Source organism: Coccinella septempunctata, chromosome 1, assembly GCF_907165205.1.
Source record: "Coccinella septempunctata chromosome 1, icCocSept1.1, whole genome shotgun sequence".
Taxonomy (NCBI): domain Eukaryota; kingdom Metazoa; phylum Arthropoda; class Insecta; order Coleoptera; family Coccinellidae; genus Coccinella; species Coccinella septempunctata.
In genome coordinates this window covers 14994505-15015552 of record NC_058189.1, presented here as the reverse complement: position 1 = coordinate 15015552, position 21048 = coordinate 14994505, and the positions used below count along the sequence as shown (strand labels likewise).

At 37.6% G+C, this 21048-nt stretch overlaps 2 protein-coding genes across 3 annotated transcripts in view; both read right to left on the bottom strand.

Moving 5' to 3' along the window:
* LOC123308867 (tyrosine-protein phosphatase Lar-like) overlaps positions 1 to 21048 on the bottom strand; it is a 634169-nt gene that overhangs the window by 57053 nt on the left and 556068 nt on the right. The window lies entirely within an intron of this gene.
* Positions 1270 to 5329, bottom strand: LOC123308825. 2 transcript variants are annotated; one of them, XM_044891687.1, is made up of 3 exons: positions 4362 to 5329; positions 3542 to 3735; positions 3055 to 3200 (listed from the first exon to the last, which is right to left on the bottom strand). In XM_044891687.1, the coding sequence occupies exons 1-3, from the start codon at positions 5317 to 5319 to the stop codon at positions 3189 to 3191; spliced, it is 1164 nt and encodes a 387-aa protein (XP_044747622.1). In that variant the 5' UTR covers positions 5320 to 5329; the 3' UTR covers positions 3055 to 3188. The 2 variants fall into 2 exon arrangements, with proteins under 2 accessions (XP_044747620.1, XP_044747622.1); XM_044891685.1 differs by having other exon boundaries at positions 1270 to 3735.

Below are 21048 nucleotides of genomic sequence, written 5' to 3'. Positions count from 1 at the left end.
TGGCATTTCTAATAAACTGAGTAGATGTAGAGCGTTGATATTGTTTCTATAAAAATTCAGATAATTTACGAAGATGAAAAGTACAATTTGAAAATATCCACATTAACTGAGAATTGAATTCAAGGGAATATAATAGGTATATATGTACATTCATCCGTTTAAAAACCACTCAAAGTTAATCGTTAGATGTGCTTTCTGCAGAGAGCAGGATTAATAGCAGTTGTTGATTGTTGACACCCCAATTCCAATGGGGAATAATTCCCAACCTTATAAATTGCACAAAAGGGGATTAAAACTATTAAATATGCTTAAAGCATTTCACCGTAGCTGTACAAAAGCGGCAAAACTTGCCATTCGCAGTTTAACCGACATTAAATGTATAAAATATTAATGTTTCGTTCCAAGGTGTACAACGGCTATACGTATGTCCCTAAGGGATCGTTTTAATTGGATTATATGACTGTATGACTTCCGCTGCAGAGATAGCTTATATTATTGACCTCAGGAACTCTCCGGCCAAGCTCATACATGGTATAACTTTTGTTCTGAATTTTCCGCTTCCAAAGTTCGCCAATAAAAGTAAAACGCACAGCCAGAATTTATCGTACAGCCATATTTCAACGTTCTTTGGCGGAGAAATTCAATTTAGCCGATATACGTGTTTCGACCATTTAAATTGGAACTTCGAATTATATCTGACCATTACGAATTAGATATGGCCGGAGTTGTATAAGCAACCCTCGTAAATGTTGTTGTAACTTAGGTGGTTGCATCAGGAATTATAAACAGATTTTTGTATTAGAATAACCATGTGTCTATTAAGATAAATTTAGCGATGATATTAAGGATCACGTATCATTAATAATAATAATATCACAATTGAAGAAGTAAAATCAGCTATCAGAGGACTGCACAACTGGAAAGCACCTGGGCCTGATGGATTACAGAACTTCTGGATCAAGAAACTTTGGATCATGCATGACAAATTGACCTCCGCAATAAATGATGTCATTGAAAATCCTGAAAGAATGCCAGTATTCCTTACACATGGCACAACATACTTGTTACCTAAAGACCAAAGGAATACAGAAGACCCATCCAAGTACCGACCAATCACATGTCTCCCAACGATGTACAAATTAATCACATCGTGCATTTCAAACCGAATTCACAACCATTGCGAAATGAATAACATCATCGCCATGCAACAGAAAGGATGCACCAAAGATAGCCGAGGGTGCAAAGAACAACTAATAATAATAATAATAATAATAATAATATGCATTTATTTTCCAAATTATCATCACGACAATAAAGAGAAAACAAGTCAAAAGAAAACATTACATAGCTTGATAGACTCCAGAGAACAAGAAAATCTGCTTCAGCGCTCACAGGCGCACTTAAATTCAGAAATCGAATAAGGTTCAATATTCATGATGAGTCGGTGAAGTGATTTACGAAAAGTAGTGTATTCCTTAATGTCCCTTATGTGTTTCGGGAGAAAGTTAAAAAGTTTTATTGCTGTGTACATAGGATTATGTTCGGTGAGAGATAACTTATGAGTGGGAAAGAAGTATGCGAACTTTCTCCTTGTATTATTCGTGTTTTCAAAATCCTGAAAGTAATTCTTATTTTTGTGCATAAAAAGCAAGGTTCTGTATATAAAAAGGCCGGGAAGAGTCATAATATTCTGCGCTTTAAAAATGTTCCTACATGATGTCCTGTAGCTCATTCTAAACATTGTCCGCAGTGCCTTTTTCTGTACAATGAATACACGTTCCTCCTGTGATCCACCTCCCCAGAATATGAGCCCATAAGCCAGCAGAGACTGGAAATTTGCGAAGTATACCGTTTTTAAGGTATCCACATCGACTTGATCTCTCAATATCTTGAACGTATAAATGACGGAATTCAACCTGGATACTAAGGCATCACAGTGCAACGTCCATCCCAGATTACTTTCAATCATCACGCCTAGCAGTTTGGTATTCTGATTAACAGGAACCTCACCATCACCAAGTGTAATCTTCTCTGGAAATAATAGATTAGTTCTAATGTTAGAAAATATGACAATGTTGGTTTTGTCTGCATTCAGATTCAACTTGTTTTCCGTGCACCAACCCTGAATACGCTGCATTGTTTCTCGTATGTTTTCTGATAGGGTCTCAATATTGTCACCACTCACTATGACATTTGTATCATCCGCAAACAAGCAAGCATCCCGACGCACCGGCATATCAACCACGAAATTCTCATCCTGAATCCTTGTGGGTAGATCATCGATATAGACCACAAACAGGATCGGCCCCAATATTGTGCCTTGAAAGATACCCTCCAGAACAGAGGCCTCAGATGACATATGCCGCCCCCCAGGCGAGTCCAAAACGACAGCCTGTCTTCTGTTGCCAAGATAGCTTTCAAAAAGCTTGAGTGGTAACCCCCTAATACCAAATCTCTCCAGCTTCATTAGCAGGCGTCTATGGTCAACATAATCAAATGCTTTGGATAGGTCAACAAAGAGTCCTGCTGGTATCTCTCCTCGCTCGAGAGTGAGTGTAATCTGCCATAGGACCTCGAAAATGGCAGTCTCAGTGCCGCGTCCCGGGATGAAACCATGTTGTTTCCTAGATAAAATTTCAAATTTTTGGAAGAACTTCAGAATTCGCTTGGCAAGTACTTTCTCGAAAATCTTAGCAAATGCTGTAGTTAAGCAGATTGGTCTATAGTTGGAGAGCAAATTTATGTCACCTTTCTTATAACAGGGTTTAACCAGTGATAGCTTGAAAGAATCCGGAAAAATGCCGCCCCTGAAAGAACAGTTGATTATATAACAAAGAGGTCTTAAAATATTTGAAATATGTCGTTTGATTACAGTCATAGGGACACCATCATGACCACAACTATTCTTGTTCTTCATATTTTTTACAACTGACAATATTTCTGATTCAGTAACGTCGAATAGATAGAGGGATTTATGTGTTCGTTCTGGAATAGCGCTGTTAACATTGACCTCTGGGCCTCCAGTTTGTCTCGGTGGGAGATTCGTAAAGAATCTATTGAATGCATCTGCAGCCTCCGCCAGATTACCTTCTTCGCTTAGCGCTGGGAGTTTGGCATCAGATGTCCTCTTCTTCTTGGTTATCTGCCTTATGACATTCCAGACTGCGCTCGATTTATTATCAGCTCCATCAATGATCCTCCTATAATGAAATTGTTTATTATAAATAATTGCTTTATCGTATCTGTATTTTGCATATCTATAATTTTCCATCATGTCGGGTCTATACCTAGAAACCACAAACAGAGCATCCGCTAACCGCTTCCATGATTTAACCTCTGGAGAGTTCTGAAATTTGTTTTTCTTGCACCTGTTTACTGTCCTCACCGGAAAAGCAATACTATAAATCATGCCGAAAATTTCGGAAAAGGAATTCCACATTTCATCCACATTATTTTCTGGCAGAAGGTAAACACTAGACCAGTCCGCCTTCTTGAGTAGACATTCAAAATGTTGGTGTGTGTTGTCATTAAATATTCTCACCTTTTTCTTCACTACTGACTCAAGAGGTAATGGTCCATTCTGAAAAATGAATTTAAGCCCCGAGTGATCAGCCATATGCTCTTCCTGGACAGTTGTAGTGCCCTCCAGATTAGATATTACATTATCAAGGCAGGTGGCCGAGTGTGGAGTTATACGAGTGGGCTCACGATTAGTCACCGTCAGATTGTATGTTTCTAGAATAGATAGAAATATATTAGTCTCATCTGTGGAGGACAAAATATTAACATTGAAATCCCCTGCAATTATAAAGGGAATATTTTCCATGAGGCACTGGTCAAGAATTCCATTAAATTTTTCGAAGAAAACCTCGATTTTACTTAGGGGCCGGGTGGTAGGCCGATATACACAGATTATCAGCAACTTCTTCTCAGAGCTGACTGTCACAAGTGTGGCACAGCACTCGATAGATCCGAAATCACTGAAAGTCTTAAAGTCAATTCTCTCTGAATAATGGAATTCTTCTTTGACGATGATAGCACAGCCTCCATGATGACCTTTCTCTCTGCTATATTCTGATGTTAACTTATATCCTTCAGGAATGTAGTTCATTATCTCCTCCCTGTCCTGCCAATGTTCGGTAATACATAAAAAATCGACGTTATGTTTTATTAAAGTCTGTTCAAGCTTAAAATGTGAAGTACTAATGGCCTGGATATTCTGGTGAAAGAGACAAAGTTCAATATTTTTCTTCACTTTATTGAATTTAATGGTTTTCGAAAAAAATTTGTAAAGTTGAATTCTCTCAGTGTTACACCACTAGGCCAGAAAGTAGGATCGTTAAGTTTTTCATACAACTCACCTTCAGGCACTCCAATACTGAAAGCCGAGTTTGTACCTTTCGTTGTTAATTTATTTATTTCAATTGTTTCATATCCAGGAAGATTCGAAAGGAAGTTCCTCACATCTTGAGCTGTTACATCAGAACCGGCAATTCTTCCCACGTAAATCCATTTTCTCCTAATGGCGCCTTTTATCTTATCGTCTAGTTTATTGTCTCCGGTGCATAAAATACTCCTTCTTGTTTTCCTATGTACTGTATTTCGAGTCGATTCAGATTCACTGCTTTTCTTTGTTTTTCTTTCCCTTCTTGTCACTGTTGTCCACTTCGTTGCAAGATCTTCTCTTTCTGTAAATTCTGTCAAATCTCCTTTGTTTATATTTGGGTTGTTATTGCTGGCTGATGTCAAACCTGAATTTTCCGCTTCGGCTGTCTTTAATGTGTCAATATCGACAATCTGGTTAGAATTTCGTAGCTCGGTTTGTTTACCTTCTGTTTCAGTTAGGAATGACTCACATACGGCATTCCGAGCGGGTGGGACATACGGAGTATCCACATGTCCCGCTCTGATAACAACTTTATCATTTCTGAGATTATCAATCTCCTTTTTTAAATCGGCAATTTGTTTATTTTGCGAATTAACCAATTTCCTCAAGTCCTTTAACTCATTTTTGAAGACTGAAGTAATATCACTCACAATCTCCAATTTCAAATTTAGCAATTCTTCCTTGGTAACTAGAAATCCAGCAGAGTCTGACGATTGCTTCATGATCTCCATTGTACTCTTTGACTGGGAGCAATCATTGCATCTCCACTCACTAACACTTCCATCTTGACGAATTCGGCTGAAATCTTCCACTGATATCTTGACACATTCGATATGATAACTTCTTTCACAATTTACGCAAAGTATTGAATCTTTATATCTATCAATTTTCTCTGAACATCGAGAGCAACAAATTCCGCGTGCACCCGCCATCGCCGCTTGATGTAATGTAATAGATTCAGTTATCTGCAATCAAGCGTTCTCCAAGCGAAGGAATCTTTACGCTGCGTACATAGACTACAAAAAAGCATTTGATTCTATACCTTACGAAGGGCTCTTGACGATCTTGAAGATTTACAAGGTGGATCCCAATATTGTTAAGTTCCTGAAAAACGCCATGTCAACCTGGCGTACTAGTCTTCAAATGAAAGCAGCAGATTGCTCCATTACAACAGGACCTATTCAAATAAGACGCGGAATTTTCCAAGGAGACTCGCTGAGCCCTCTGTGGTTCTGCATGGCCCTGAATCCCTTGTCTCATAGATTGAATTCTACGGACTACGGATTTTCCATCAAGAGCGGCAGTAGAACTATGATGAAACTGAATCATCTCCTTTACATGGACGACTTGAAACTCTTCGCATCTACAAAAAACAAATGCAACTGATGCTGAAAATGGTGGAAGGATTCTCGGAAGACATCAAAATGAAGTTTGGACTAGAAAAATGTCGACTGCTTAACATAACGAGAGGGAAAATAGAAGATGGTACGTTCAAACTCAACGAAGGTGCAGAAATTGAAGCATTAAAGGAAGGAGACACATACAAGTATCTAGGCATAAAACAGGCAAGAAAAATCAATCAGATCCAAATGAAGATAGAATTAACGGAGGAGTTCACCCGAAGATTGAGGAGGATAATGAGAACTGGTCTTAACAGCAAGAATCTGATAAAAGTGATTAACACCTACGCTTGCTCGGCGCTGAGCTATTCATTTGGTATTATCTCTTGGACGACCACCGATTTAGCAGCTTTACAGAGAAAAATATGGACGATGCTGACTAAACACAATAAACATCACCCCAAAAGCTCAATAGAACGGACAGAGCTGCCACGACATCTTGGGGGTAGAGGAATTGTTGATTTGTCCAACCGTATGTCCCAGGAAATTGAAGGACTTCGAAAATATTTCTTGATCAAAGCAGCTTCGTCAGAACTCCATCGAGTAGTTTGTGTAGCTGATAGTTCTACACCATTAAAGCTACAACAGGATCACTTGGAAACCGTCGAACACTCTGCAGAATGTAAAATGCAGAAACTGATTGGCAAGCCTTTGCATGGGAGGCACCAGAACGAGGTCAACCATGATTACGTCGACATATCTGCGTCGAACTACTGGTTGACTTCCGGAAGGTTGTTTCCTGAGACAGAGGGCTTCATGCTCGCCATCCAGGATCAGGTTATTCCAACAAGAAATTACATGAAGTACATCGTCAAGGATGCCTCAGTGGCGGATGATAGCTGTCGTTATGGCTGTGCGACACATGAAACTATCAAGCACATCACCGGGGGATGTCAGAGGTTCGCGGGCACGGAGTACAAAAATAGACATGATGCTGTTGCCAAGATTCTTCACCAAGAATTGGCACTAAAACACCAACTTCTAAGTTCGAAAAAGGTTCCTTATTACAATGACCATCCGGATGCTGTGCTGGAAAACGAACATCACAAGCTCTACTGGGATCGCACGGTTCTGACAGACCGGAAAATAACCCACAATAGACCAGACCTCATATTGCTCAATAAGGATGAGGACAGAGCACTATTCATCGACGTGGCAATTCCAAATAATAACAATCTTCTAGATAGGCACACTGAAAAAATTTCAAAATACAGAGATCTCGAGGAACAAACCAGAAGACAGTGGAAGCTGAAAGATATCAAGACCATCCCTATTGTCATTTCATCTACAGGCCTGATACCGAAGAAACTACTGGAGAACTTGAGGAAACTTCAGTTAGACGAAAATATCTATAGAGTCATGCAGAAGGCGGTACTGCTCGGAACGGCGAGAACTGTACGCAAGTACATGGGAAATGCAGAGGAACACCGTCTGCGCCGACAGGAAGTACGGGTGGAGCAGGAATCCAACCTACAGCAGGGAGGCGGGGAGCGACCCGGACCCGACCACCATCATGAGCCCGAAAACCTGGAAAGGGCTCCAACAGAGCTTAATCCTTTTGATATCTGAGATATCTGGGATAAGTGAATTTTCCTCTGGAGAGGAGTGGGAAAGCCGCAAGGCTAAAGTCATAATAATAATTTTTATGTTTTATTTTTCTGTAACCATTACGTGTCTGATACGATAGTTGGGATGTGCCTGTGCTGTATCCGCATTATATCCACATTTTGTGAATGTGACGTTCAAGCTCCATGATATCCATGTAACATATTTGTAACTTTGTTCTATATTTGCCATGTATTAGTTTGATATCATGGAGAGAGTATGACACCATTTACATATTAACTACCGCAGAGGGCGCTACAAGACGTAAACAAATATGGAGGATGGTGAGAAATGGTTTCAACACCGTTGTTTTTGTTTGTTGATTTGTATTTATCATCATTCAGTTTTTGAGTTACATTTTTTCAGTTGAATAGTGGATTACGGAAAGTGAAGTGCACATATCAAACGTTAAGATATTTTTGTGTGTCATAGAGATTCTTCAGTGAATTTGTGAACATTGAAAAGGTGCTATGAATGTCGAACTGGAGGTCAATAAATATTTTGTGTTTTCACAGCAGTCCTATGAGACAAAATAGGCTCTGATTCTATTATATATCCAGCATATAACCATTATATTTGAATATAATATGAGCTGTTTGGTGCAGATGATGGTGAAGTTATTTCTTCACCTCGTGCATGTAATTTGAAAAAATAAATGAATAAGTAATATCTTTTAAATTTTTGCCAATATTTTAGTGAACTGTTGATTAATCTTTTTATGGAGAGCCTGAAACTGCTTGATGTAATTTTTCTTGGAGAACAGTTATAAACCCAGCATGATGTAATATATTCTTTCTCGTACTTTGTATTTTACATTGTGCACCAATCTTACATCATCAATTTTGTAATTTGAAATTTATGAAAAGGTAATTTTTGAGTATGACTCTATTCGTTTACATCCTCACCGATCTGCTGTGAGATGTTTTGGAATGCAATAATTAATAAAAACACACCAATTGAAAACACAAAATTCTAGTGATTTACACTTGTACACAGGAACAATTATTTTTTTTTTTATTTCTTGTATCCCAGATGTTTGGAGAGGAAACCAAGGGGCGATTTGAAGAAAAATGACTTTAACTCTACTTCTGCACTTTCATCATTTATGCGGATTCAAACATATAAAGGGACATCGATTGAAAACACTGACATTCTATATGTAACATAGTCTCCGCTTTATGTGTGATTGAAAACTCCATTCAATAATTTTTTTTTTCAGACAACTATAAATCTATCTAACCTTTCCCAGAGCATTTCAGGCATGTCTTGAAATTTATTGGCTGCATTTTTACGGTATCATTGCTGAAAAAAGGGAAAAAGGGATGAGCCGGAAATAGACCGTCTGATGCTTTCTCAATTACTTCAGAATTGGAAGAAAGAAAAGGCGAATTCGATAAAGCCGTATTAAGAAATTGATAACTCACTTACGATCAAAGTATAAAAATGGGATTAATGGAAAAGTTTAGTTGTCGATAAAGATTGAGTGGAATGGGGGACATTTCTTTGTGAGAAGGTTCGAGGTCCGGAAAATGGAATCTACTGGGAATTGTTTTCTTTCATCATAATTTGTTAATGAACCTTAAAATGAAAATTTCCGGGGGAATGCTGCAGGATGAGGGTGAAAGAGGTGAAATATTAACAGTCTTTTTGCAACTTGACTGAAGAAAAAACATTTTTCCGCCGACCTCTTACTAATAGCACAGTTTAATGTACTAGAAATTATAATAATAAGACTTTATTTCCAACAGGTCAAACAACCCAATTACAGGAAAGTATACATAAAATATTGAGAGGAATGCAAAAAAAAAAACTTCTTCTAATAATTGGTTGACATCACCAATCCCCTCCATAAATGCAGCCACTATAGAGCGGGGAGAGTCATTATATAAATCACATTTGCCAGCTATGGAATTGAATAGGTTACACATAAAATTAAAATTAAATTAGCTGTTAATGAACCCTTTTATTGGTTAATTTCCTATTAATGCATTATTGTCATGGGTAATCGAACATAGAAGTATTCAGCAGCTTCCCAAATAATTATATTATTTTTATGTCGCATTGATTTTCGTAGTAGGTACCTAGCGGGTGAATTGAGAAGAGATGAATTGTGGAGGTTGCACAAAAATTATGATGGTTAGAGAGTAATCAATATATCTATGTACTACAACTCCAGCTTCCACCAGCTCCACATATTCTTTAACAGATATTATAGGGAAAGATATCAATGTGATTTAATCAAAATGTCACAACTCGAATATGCCCTCTATGAACTTCTCGAATTGTTCGATCGGCCGCATAAATATCAACATTCCGATATGAACATAGAAAATTTATAAGGTGTCAAATTTGACTAGGTATCGATATTAAATTTTTGCAATTGAATTCGCATTCAATTCAAAATGTGGTAGACGGAAAAATCTTGTAATCAACTCGTTTATTAATTGATCTCGAACATTAATCTCAATCATTAATCGCTTTCATTAATAACCTAGTTGATTAAATAAATATTACAGGGCATCGAAATATGAATTATGTATTTGTATGATGCAATGGTTTTGCATAATCAAACAAAATATTCACCATTATGTGCATAGGCTAGGGTAACTTTCTATTCACTATATGCAGTGGAAATTCTTGTTTTTCCATCCATTTAGATCAATAACAGATTTTCATCATGTGGCTTATTGTAATGTATCTTGTATATATATATATTAGTTGAGATTACACTTAATTGTTCGTAAATTAGAGGGGGTTCTATTCAACTACGAAACCATCCTTAAACTGCTTTTTTCCTTTCTAACAAACATATGAATTCCCCCACACTTTACCCATATTGATGGGAGAGGGAGTGGACAAATATGGGAAATCCGGGAGAGTTGAATTCCTTTTCACTCTAAAGTCACTTAAGTTGTATCTGATATCATGCCCAAATAGGTAACGATAGATAATAATAGAAGAGTGATGGTGAGATGAACATTTTGAGTACAGCAATTCATTTTTCAAGAACCGAAAATTGGCACATATCCTCCTAACTCATGGGACTGTTGAACAGGGGACCATAAGTTTGTTTATCAAGAAAAACATTGAAAGAAATCAATTTATAATGATACGATAACGATTTGTCCATGTCAAGATTTTCATCATCAGATGTATCAGCGTTTGAAATACATATTTTCTATTTCAGAGTCACTCTCCCTTATTTCCGAAATGTTTTTTACTTTTTTGAACCTTTGTATTTTATATTATATTATTTTTATATTTATTTCTATTATTCAATTTTCTTTTTTTGAAGCAAACTATTATCTAAGCTCAGTGCGGGAAACTTGGACCACTGATTATGTGTCCCGACCATAGCATGGGTCAAGTCTCCCTCACTCCCTCTTAGTCTATTCAACATATGTTTTCTTGAAATTTTCACGACCATTTTTATATTGTAAAACAATATTAATCAATGAAAGCAAAAAACTAAATAACACCACGCACCTATTGAACTTTTCAGACAGTGTAACCAACAAAAATTATTCAATTTCTTACTTTCTAACTCTTCTTCTCAGTCCCGAATTGTTCTGATGGCGGCCAAAATGGAGCCGCCACTAGTTGTGCCTTGTTACGAGTATGTCACAAGCTATTTTACGATACCGGTAGCGCGAAATTTGATTTGAAATATTTGAGGAGGTTCAAGTCTCCTACCTGAGCAAGTCTCCCGGACTCCCCCTACATTACGCATTCTTTTCCATGGATTAATTTGGAACAACCACAACCTTATATTATAACAACTGTGAAAACAAGAGAAAACTTCGATTTACAACTCGATTAATTAAGAAGGTTCAATCGAAAATGTTGGAAGAGTTATTGAAAAATCGATGCAACAACTAGCTCCGAATAATTCTCTCTGATTTATCGTGAAGCAATTCGTATTTTCTTATCAGTCACGGCTCGAGAGCGGTTCTGGTTAGGGAATCGGTTTTTTTTTATTACAGAATTGGGCTGCCAGAGTTCCATAAATGTTTTGCCTGACAGAATAAAATTATTTATCGTTAGAGTTGTTTCGTGACCTGAGTCGAGCTAGGTCACCACTTATACCCGGTAATTATCGTCCTCAAGGGTGATCGACTGCACGCGGTTCTTTTTGTTTATTCAGAGTATCAGTTTAATATGTAATGCTCACAGGAAAGTTGATTTTTATAGGGCTTTCGTAACAGGAATGATATTCAAATGAAAATATGTACATTGGGGAATATAAAACTGAACCTTTGGAATAGAGGGCGAACAGACAGCGCTGTATTTGTAATCAGTATTTATATAAAGCTTGAAACCCTGTACTCAATCCAATTTATCAAGTAGAACTACACAATACCCTCAGGTCATGATCATACATGGAAAATTAAGGATAATAACTTTATATTTCAAAATGTTGCTTTCCGAAAGTGCAGTTTAAGTTAAAGACAAATGTCTATAGGGGAATGTTGCAGGAAGTAGAAGTTGGACCTACTGCTTCATTGGATTTTTTTTTTTTGGTTTAGCAGGGGGAAAATCTGCAAGACAGACGAACTACCCTCTCCTGAGGGGGAAAAGTGTGGGGTTTCTCACTCTCCTGAGCTCGAGACCCACTAAAAACCCTCAACTGCTTCTTGAATTTTGGTTCCGGGCATTTGCCTATAAACCGTTCATCTCTTGGTCGGTTTTCTTCTCGCACACTATTGTGCTGGGATTTATGTGTTTATCCTCTATTGGATTAACACTTTAACACTTTATTGAAGTTTCTGTTGTTATTTCAATCTCTTTTTAATTGATCTTTTGGTCTCCTTCGGTAAATTCGCATTCTCCTTTTGTCTTCCTCTGGGTCGTAGTCCACTAGTCTCCTGAGTTCTAGATTCGGATGGTTTTTCGCTGTTTCGAATAATTTCTCTGCTTTTCTGTTCATGAATTCCGTTATGGTTTCCCATTTTAGGTCCCTATAAATCTATCTATTCCTGACAAACCAAGGTGCACATCTTAGCAGCTTGTTTTCAGTGGCCTGAATTCTTTTGATATGGCTCTTTGCCGCGAAACCCCAGGCAACTGATCCATAAGTCAGTTGAGGCCTAGCAACGGCTTTGATTATCTTCAATTTTGTCTCTTTCGACATGTGGCTTCTTCTTCCTATCAGAGGATAGAGTCTATTCATCGCTGCTTTCGTTTTGTCGATTGCTTACTTTTCCAAGTAAGTCCTTTGTCGAGCGTTATTCCTAAATATTTGGCTTCATTTTTCCAGTCGATTTCTTCGCCGTCAACATCCAGTTTCGTTGTGGGTCGCAGTCTTCTCTTCTGTAGTAATATTGATTGGCTCTTTTGTCCATTGAGCTTGATTTTCCACTTTATGCACCAGTCATTTGTTTCGGCAATCGTCTCTTGTAGAACTCGTTTTATTACTTCTGGGTTGCGGTGTCGAGTTGCTATGCCTGTGTCGTCAGCATATAACGTTAGCATGGTTCTTGGATTTTTCGAAATATCGTGGATGTATATGTTGTACAGAAGTGGCCCAAGTACTGATCCTTGGGGTACTCCAGCCTCTATATCTCTTGTTGAGGAGTATTCTCCTCCCACTTTCACGTAAAATCTTCTATTTTTGAGATAATTCCCCCTTTTGAGATCAACTTGCATATTTTGATAGAATATTCAGCACATATCATCTTATATATTAATCCTTCATGCCATACTCTGTCGAATGCTCTGGCGACGTCTAGTAAAACAAGACTTGTTTATTTTGGAATCCCTCTGTTATGTACTCTGTGAGCCTTAATAATTGTTGTTCCGTTGAATGCTCTCTTCTGAATCCGAACTGTTCTGGTGGTATTAGTTTCAGATTTTCGGTTTCCTCATTTAGCCTCGTGGCGATAATTCTTTCTACTACTTTTCCTAACGCCGACAGTAGACTTATCGGTCTGTAGTTTTGTGGAAACTTCTTCTCTTTGAATGGTTTATTGAATACTATGACTTCTGCTGTTTTCCATTTTTCTGGGTAGTGTTCTGTCCTCATAATTCCATTCGCGATATTTGTTAGAGCGGCTATACTTTTTCTAGGCAATTTCTCCAACATAACATTCGTTATTTTATCGCTTCCGGGAGCTTTCCTCTTCTTCAAACTTCTAATTATTTCCCTGATTTCATTTGGCGATGTTGGCTTGTCTATTTCAGCAGTCGCTGGTAATTCATCCATTTCTTCATCATTTTCTTCAACCAGTTCTTCCAAATCTTCATTATCGTCGTCTATCCTGTAAATTATTCTCGATTCTCGTTCGATCGAGTCCGCCAATGCATCTGCCTTATCAGTATTGGTATACGCCATTCCCCTTTCTCCGTGTAGGGGTGGAATTTCAGTCTTTTCTCCTCGTAGGCTTTTTTGCATTCTCCATGCAGAATGATCGATTGTATTCAGTTCTTGAACCCTTTTGTTCCATCTGCTTGTTCTTAGATCTTTCAGGGCGTTTTTCAGAACTTGGCTATGTAGGTTGAGGTTCCTTCTATTCAGATCATTTTTATTCATCCTATATATTCTTCTGAGTCTTCGATTTTCTTGTATAAGATCTTTTACTTCTTTAGGCGTATCGCCATGCGGATGACTTGGTGCTGGTCTCTTCACTCTTCTCGTGCTTTTTTCGTACTCGAGACAATCCTGGACAAAAAAAAAAACCAGACAATCAAAATGGTCACCGAATTCATGTCAAAATAACTTTTCAAGGTGAGCATCGATTTTGATCATTTTGTTGTCTATTTGTAGTCCATTTCATCTTGTTCATCACCTGATGTCGAGTCTGCATTAATTTCAATTGAATTTGATGGTATACAGGATAGAACTGAAAGTTGCAATTTCCCCTAAAATTCTGAAACACTGTGGAGGTAGTTAGTCACGTAATGATGGGTCGCCATTGACTACAATTTGTATCCTGGTGGAATTGAAAAAAGACGTTATAAGTGCTGCCATCTTTTCGACGAAAGTGGAAACTATTGTAATATGTAAAGGTTTTTTTCCAGAGGGAGAAGGTCTGGATTCAAATCGAAACCACTTTCTTGAAAACAATGGCATTGTTTTCAAGTGGTTTTCAGTGGTTTTGATTTGAACCCATACCTTCTTCCTCTAAAAAAAAATCTTTGCATAATAGAAAAAAGAGGTTTCAAACATATTGTCCACTATTGTAATATTCGTAGCTTCTACTTATCGTTTAAGTGTTCTGGCAACACCCCACATTCTGGTAGTCTTTTCTCTTTTCCACTTTACGCCTTATACGGATGGGAGAAAGTCCCGTGGTATAAACTCCTCTTAACGATAACACATTAAGAATACACAGATAAAATTATGAAAAAAAAAACACATTCTTATATTCTAATATTGAGTATTGCCTCCACGTGACTCTTATCACTGCTTCCATGAGGTGTAGTAAGCTTCCAATACAATAGGGAAATATCTTTGAAACGCCACATTTTGAAATAACCATTTCAACCGTTTCCCAAAAAACATCATTTTATGCACTTAAAAATGAAAAATAAAAATGGGGGTATTCAAAATTTAAAGCGTTTCATTTCAATGGCACAAGTCATTGAGATGAGATAGACTGAAGATGGCTGTCCATGAAGTTTGCCACGAACGAGGAAGGTTGTAAATTTTATGGGATTTTTATGGAGGGTTGCAGTTAAGGCTCGCCAGTAAGTACGCGCCTGTAGAACAACAGCTGTTATTTTATAAACAAGCTGATCGGACATTGTTCTCTTCACTGTCTAGTAGACGCTGTTGCCAAATCGTAAACTCGAAACCAAGCGATTTAAATTTTAAAACCCCATATTTGAAGAATGATTTTGAATAGTTTCCGCGGTGCATTTGAAAAAATCATGAATGAAACTCATAATTATTCAGTTTAAACTTGCATATGCAGTGATAACCCAAATTGAGGAGAATTCCCCTTTGGCGATTGCTTGACATTTTCCCATTCTTCAAAAAGAGCTGTTCTTAGAGCTGGTTGACGGTTGCGAATAAGCCTCCCTAACATGCCCACACGTGCTCAATTGCAGTTAGATCGGGGCTAAGTGGTGGCAAGTGTAATCGATGGATGTTCACCACATCGAGATAATCCGTTACAATTCTCGACACATGAGCAACTGCTTGCGCAACTTCTTTTGACCGTATAATAAAAAAAAATCACTTGCTGAATGCAATGCTGAATTCCAGTGAACTGTAACTGAAAAGTTGAAATTACATAACAACACCAATCAGAACGTTGCTACGCAACAGAATAACCGTGTTCCTTGATCAAAATGTGAGTATTGTTCTTAACGTTTTCCCTTTCAGGAAAAAGCTATTTACGTGAAATCTTAAGAGAAGAAAAGGCATCAAAAACTCATTAAAAGACCCATCATTGCGTCACAATTTACCTCCACAGGGTGTTCAGAAATTTAGAGAAAATTGCAATTCCAGTAGACTCGACATCAGTTGATAAATTAGATAAAATAGGTTACAAATACTACTACAACTACGACTACAAAAAATCGATGCACATCTTAAAAGGTTATTTTAAAATGAATTCGGTGAAAAAAAATTTTATCCTTTTTTTTTGTCCAGGACTGTATATATGAATATTTCCCAGACTTATGAAATATTCGAGCAATATCAAATACTGTTCGTTCATTGTGGTACCTATGTTGTTATTAGGTAATTATTTTGATTTTTTTCTAGCATATCGATGACTTTCGCGACTTTCTAAGAAGATTTTTCGAATATTGATTTTTGTATATTTGCTACTCAGCTTATCTTTTGTAGCCACATGTAGTGTAGATACTTGATTGACATATTTAGGTTTTTTGTTAGAAAAACAGTTAACTTGGAAAAAGACGTTCTCTTTAGAGTGCACTACAAAAGATCTCCATGATTATAGAACTTCTGAGTTGAGAAATTTTTCGTTGAAATAAGGTTTGATTTTTGTTTTAGTAGGTAATCATCATCAACTTGCATTGTAATAAAATGTGTCGACAAGTACAAGACCCTTTCCCTGAATAAATTCATGTTCCTGAAATGTGAACATTGATGACTTTAACCTATATTTTTCATTCAGTTAGATTATGAGAAATTAAACAACCAGTGGCGATTGGAAAAATTCTTAGTGAAAATTTCAATCGAAGTTCATTAATCAAAATGTGGATGTAGGCATCCAAAGAGAATTAAATTATCATCTCAGCATCTGAGTACTCGGGATTTGTTCATAAACTGAATCACTGAATGCACTTAAGTTAATGTAAGTCAAAGAACATATGGAAATAAACTAAGGTAATTTCGTTTAAAACAGAAATCAAGTTTTTCCACAATTTTTGTCCCGCACAGCGGTAACATAATATCAACTACTTATGATGAGAGTGGGAGAGAATCCTGATGCACCTCTCCATTTCCATTCGGACCTTCCATGGAAAAACGATAATGCACCTACCAGCAAACAACATTACAGCATTGCTTATTTCCATATTGAGCATTAATTAGTAGCTATTAATTGGAATTCACTAGCTAAGCTAATGCACTGAGGGCTCGAAAGGACTAACCATCAAACTCGTAGATGCGCTCTAATGGATACCTGTGCTATCCCTTGCGAAACAGTGTGCATTTGAAAATTATTACCACAATCATTATCGAGTTCGCCGCAGCTATTCCGAATACCGTGTGTATAATGCTAATGAAGCATTATTTGCGAATCAACTCAAATGAAATATTTCAATTATCACATATATGGCTCAGGTCATTTGTTTTACTACGCGACGTACACTGCATTGTAGCTTGACAATGATGGAATATAAAACAGGAGAGGAATGTCTATGTAAGCAGGAAGATTGGAGATATTTGATTTTTTATATTTATCAATTCCAATTCCAAGAAAATTCTTCCCTACACACCTTCGAAAAAATACAATTTCCGCCCCTATAACATTACTTCATCATCATTCATTGCTGTATCCCGGCCGTTACCGGGAATAAATCTACAAAAAGACAAAAAAAAAAATTAAGGTGCGAACAGACTTGTAATTTCTAGGGCTAGTTGCGACTGTGTGCCCTCCTGTGACTGAAGACACCCAACCTTGACCTGCAGATCCTTCCACACTCAGGGCATGGATAGTCACCAACCAGATCTGGCCGCTGCTGAATCCTTCTCGAGTCTCCATTATAACTGTGCACCATAGATCTCCACTGTGACCTGTCTAACGCTAGTTGTTCCCAGTTATGATTGACATTAACTGATTTTAGGGATTGATGTATTATATCCTTAAACCGCTTATACTGGCCTCCTGGTTTTCGGACTCCCTCTGTGAATTCGCCATACAAAACTATTTTGGGGAGTCTTGTGTCACATCCTCAGAATGTGGGCGCTCCATCTGAGTCGGGCCCTCGTTACTTGAGTCTCAATTGTTGTACAACTCGCGCGCTGCAAGACTTCTGCATTCGAAACTTTGTGGAACCATCTGATGTGCATTATTTGTCTTAGATGACGTTGTTGCGTTTGTTCAAGCTGTTTAATATGTCGCCTGTAGGGCGTCCAGCTTTCGCTTCCGTAAAGAAGCGTTGGGAGGACGACTGCTTTGTAAACAGCTGACTTGGTCTTCAGATTGAGGTCGTGATTCTGAAACATTCTGACCTTTAGCTTCCAGAATGCCCGTGACGCCGAATTGATACGGTTGTGTATTTCCGTGTCTAGGTTAGCCCTTGTATTTGAACTGCTCGACCTGTTCTAGAGTTTCATTCTCCAGACTGATATGTGCTTCCTGGAGGACTTACCAGGATTTTGGTTTTGTCGATATTGAGTCTAAGGCCTAAAGCTTCGTATTTATGTTTATAGTTGTCAAGCATTATCTGTAGATCCTCTGGGCTGCTAGCTATAAGTGCGCAGTCGTCTGCATATTGAAGTTCCGTTATAAACTTTGAACGGGTTTTTGCTCTTAGGCGCTTCAGGTTAAATAGGCCTCCATCAAATCTGAATCTTATTCCAACACCTCTTACAGGCATACTCATGACAGCAATTATCGAGACAGCTATGGCGAAAATATTTAAAAGTAACGGCGCTAGCAAGCATCCTTGTTTTATTCCAGAGTTGGTTAAAAAACGGTCGGTTGTAGAGCCATTATGCTGTATTCTAGCGGAGTTGTTGGTATGAAGGCTTTTACACACTGCTAAGAATTTTTCGGGTACTCCATAGCGCTCCCCGATTCACCGAGTCGAAGGCCTCACTTAAATCGATGTAGGCTGTATAGATCTTCGATTGTTGTTCACGAGCCTTCTCTTGCAGCTGTCGCAGTGTGAATATTATGTCCACCGTACCTCGATAATCATTACTTACACAGTAGAAAGTGGACAAAAATGAAAAGGGATAATGGTGTGTTTTTCTAAGTTGGACGAGCTAAGCTATGGATTATACGAACGCCTTACAGAACAACCGCTCAACTTTCGACGGCGAAGAGCACATTATCTGATCTATTCCAAACGATCCCGATCTGTTCCATTCAGCTGAAATGAATCCCAATCGAATGAAAATGGCTCTGAAAAACTTGCGAAATCACGAGCCTTGCCTGAGCTCCGGAAATATGTTGTAGGGAATGGAAATTTTATCGACGGTATGGTGATTATCAGAAGGAACGCTGTTTTATAACATTCGGGGTGAAAATTACGAGTATTATTTCACCGCAACGTAATTATTTTAACATCGAACATGGTTCACGAGTAAAAATTTGAATAAGGAAATGTTTGCGGGAGTAGGTAAAAAATTTCGTTAAGAAGGATTATGATGCCTTTCCGAATTTCAAAGAATTGTTTCACTTTTTGAAAAGAACCTAAATTAAGCTTCATTATGTGGTACCACTCAATGTTGTCTCATCTACAATTTTTTTATGAATTTTTGAATTTGGAAAAAGTTCGAAAAATTTAACTTATTCACATAAAGAGGGCTGAGATATCTTGTGAGAGTCGTGAATTAATATTAAATGCGTGAATCTACTTGAAAAACAGAGTGAAGGTAGAGGATGATAATAATTAGCTAATGTATGAAGAGATTGATCAGTTAAAAAACAATGAAAGGCGAAATATACTACTCGGCATGTTGCAAAGCAAATATTTGAAGAATATATTCTCAACATGATAGAGCTGGACCCGAGGCTGGACCCCATTCTGGCCTGGAAGTCAGTGGAAGTGGGAAATTAGCTTGAAACTTACCTACATAGGTCGAAGAGCACCCGTTTCATGGGTTCCTCGATGTCCAGATCTTAACCCAATAGATTATTTATTATGAGGAAAATTGAAGGATATGATTTGTTCCGAAGTCAAGAGACCAGTTTATGAACAGAATAATCAACTATTATGATTCGGAAGGCTATATCCTACCTAAAAATTCGACAAGTGGAATGCAAATAGTTTTCATTTCCAATAACTCTTGAAATTTCGTTGACCGAATCAGTCTCATTTTTATTTTACTTATTACTGCAGCGCATTTGAATGTTCCTGATTTGTTCTTGTTTCATTATTAACGTCCAGTTTCATAATCACATTTAAAGTCGCTTTCAGCTTGAAGCTTCCTTTAGTGTCATGTTTAGTAGGGTTGAAGGACGCTTTGAAATTGAAGGACCTAAATTTTGATTATGAAACTGACCGTAAATGTATTTATTTCTGCCAAAGAAAGAATAATTTGAAGAAATAAATCTCCCGAACAATATGATGATTGACTACCGCGTTTCATTATTTTCATAACGCGACCGTGAATGGTGGCGCACCTCATAGTTATTATAGATTTTCTGTTGAAATCACCATCATAGACTGAACAGAAATCCATTCCAGTTATATATCAACAAGTACCCGATTGAATCGGGCAATTTTTCAATAGGAAAAAATCCATCAATAGAACCCGTACTCAGAGAGATGGAACAACCTATTTCGAGAGGAAAACAATAAAATTACTATTTGTTTTCCGTCAACATGAACGAATCCAGGTGATATCAAATTGACTGTGTTTTATTCCAGATATTAATATTGACATAAAATGCAACGGTTGAAGCAATACGGATTTAGCAGGCAGCATCAATTGCGAGAGTGCAATTAATGTTTAACGATGTTCAAGGATCAAATTCACCCCATCAGTACAGGAAATTCACTCAGAAAAATGATTTCCCAGAATTTGTTGAGATATGGGATTGCAAAATATCGTTTGTTAGTTACTTAATATTCCGTTTCTTTCTGGATGTTCAAATGGAAGCAGACAAAGTTAAGCTCATTAGTCATTGCTTAGAAATGCAAATTATCCTAAGATTCATTCTAAAAGAGTAATGTACTAGACGCCAAGCTGACTTTTACATGAAATTATCATTTTATGAGAAGCATCTACCAATAAAAGGATGGAGTTCTATTAGAATGGATCCCGATGTTCAAAAACGAGAATTCATTACATAACTGCGTTGAAGAGCTGGACGAGGTCAGAGTTGTGAAGGAATTGATTTTCAACGAGCACATTGACATTGCCTTTTTTAAGGAAAGAGGTATGAAATTACTTGGATTTATTCCAAGAAATAGCACAATGTTTTCCATCAACACCTCCACGATAATTTACTACTCCTTGGTTAAGGCGCACTTTAGAGTGTTCTTCTATTGTGTGGTGTCCATACA

Coding starts and splice junctions, on each gene's coding strand:
- LOC123308825 (XM_044891685.1), bottom strand. CDS start 5,319: ATGGCGGGTGCACGCGGAATTTGTTGCTCTCGATGTTCAGAGAAAATT. Junction 3,736..4,361: donor CAGTATTGGAGTGCCTGAAG/GTGAGTTGTATG, acceptor TATCTATTCTAG/AAACATACAATCTGACGGTG.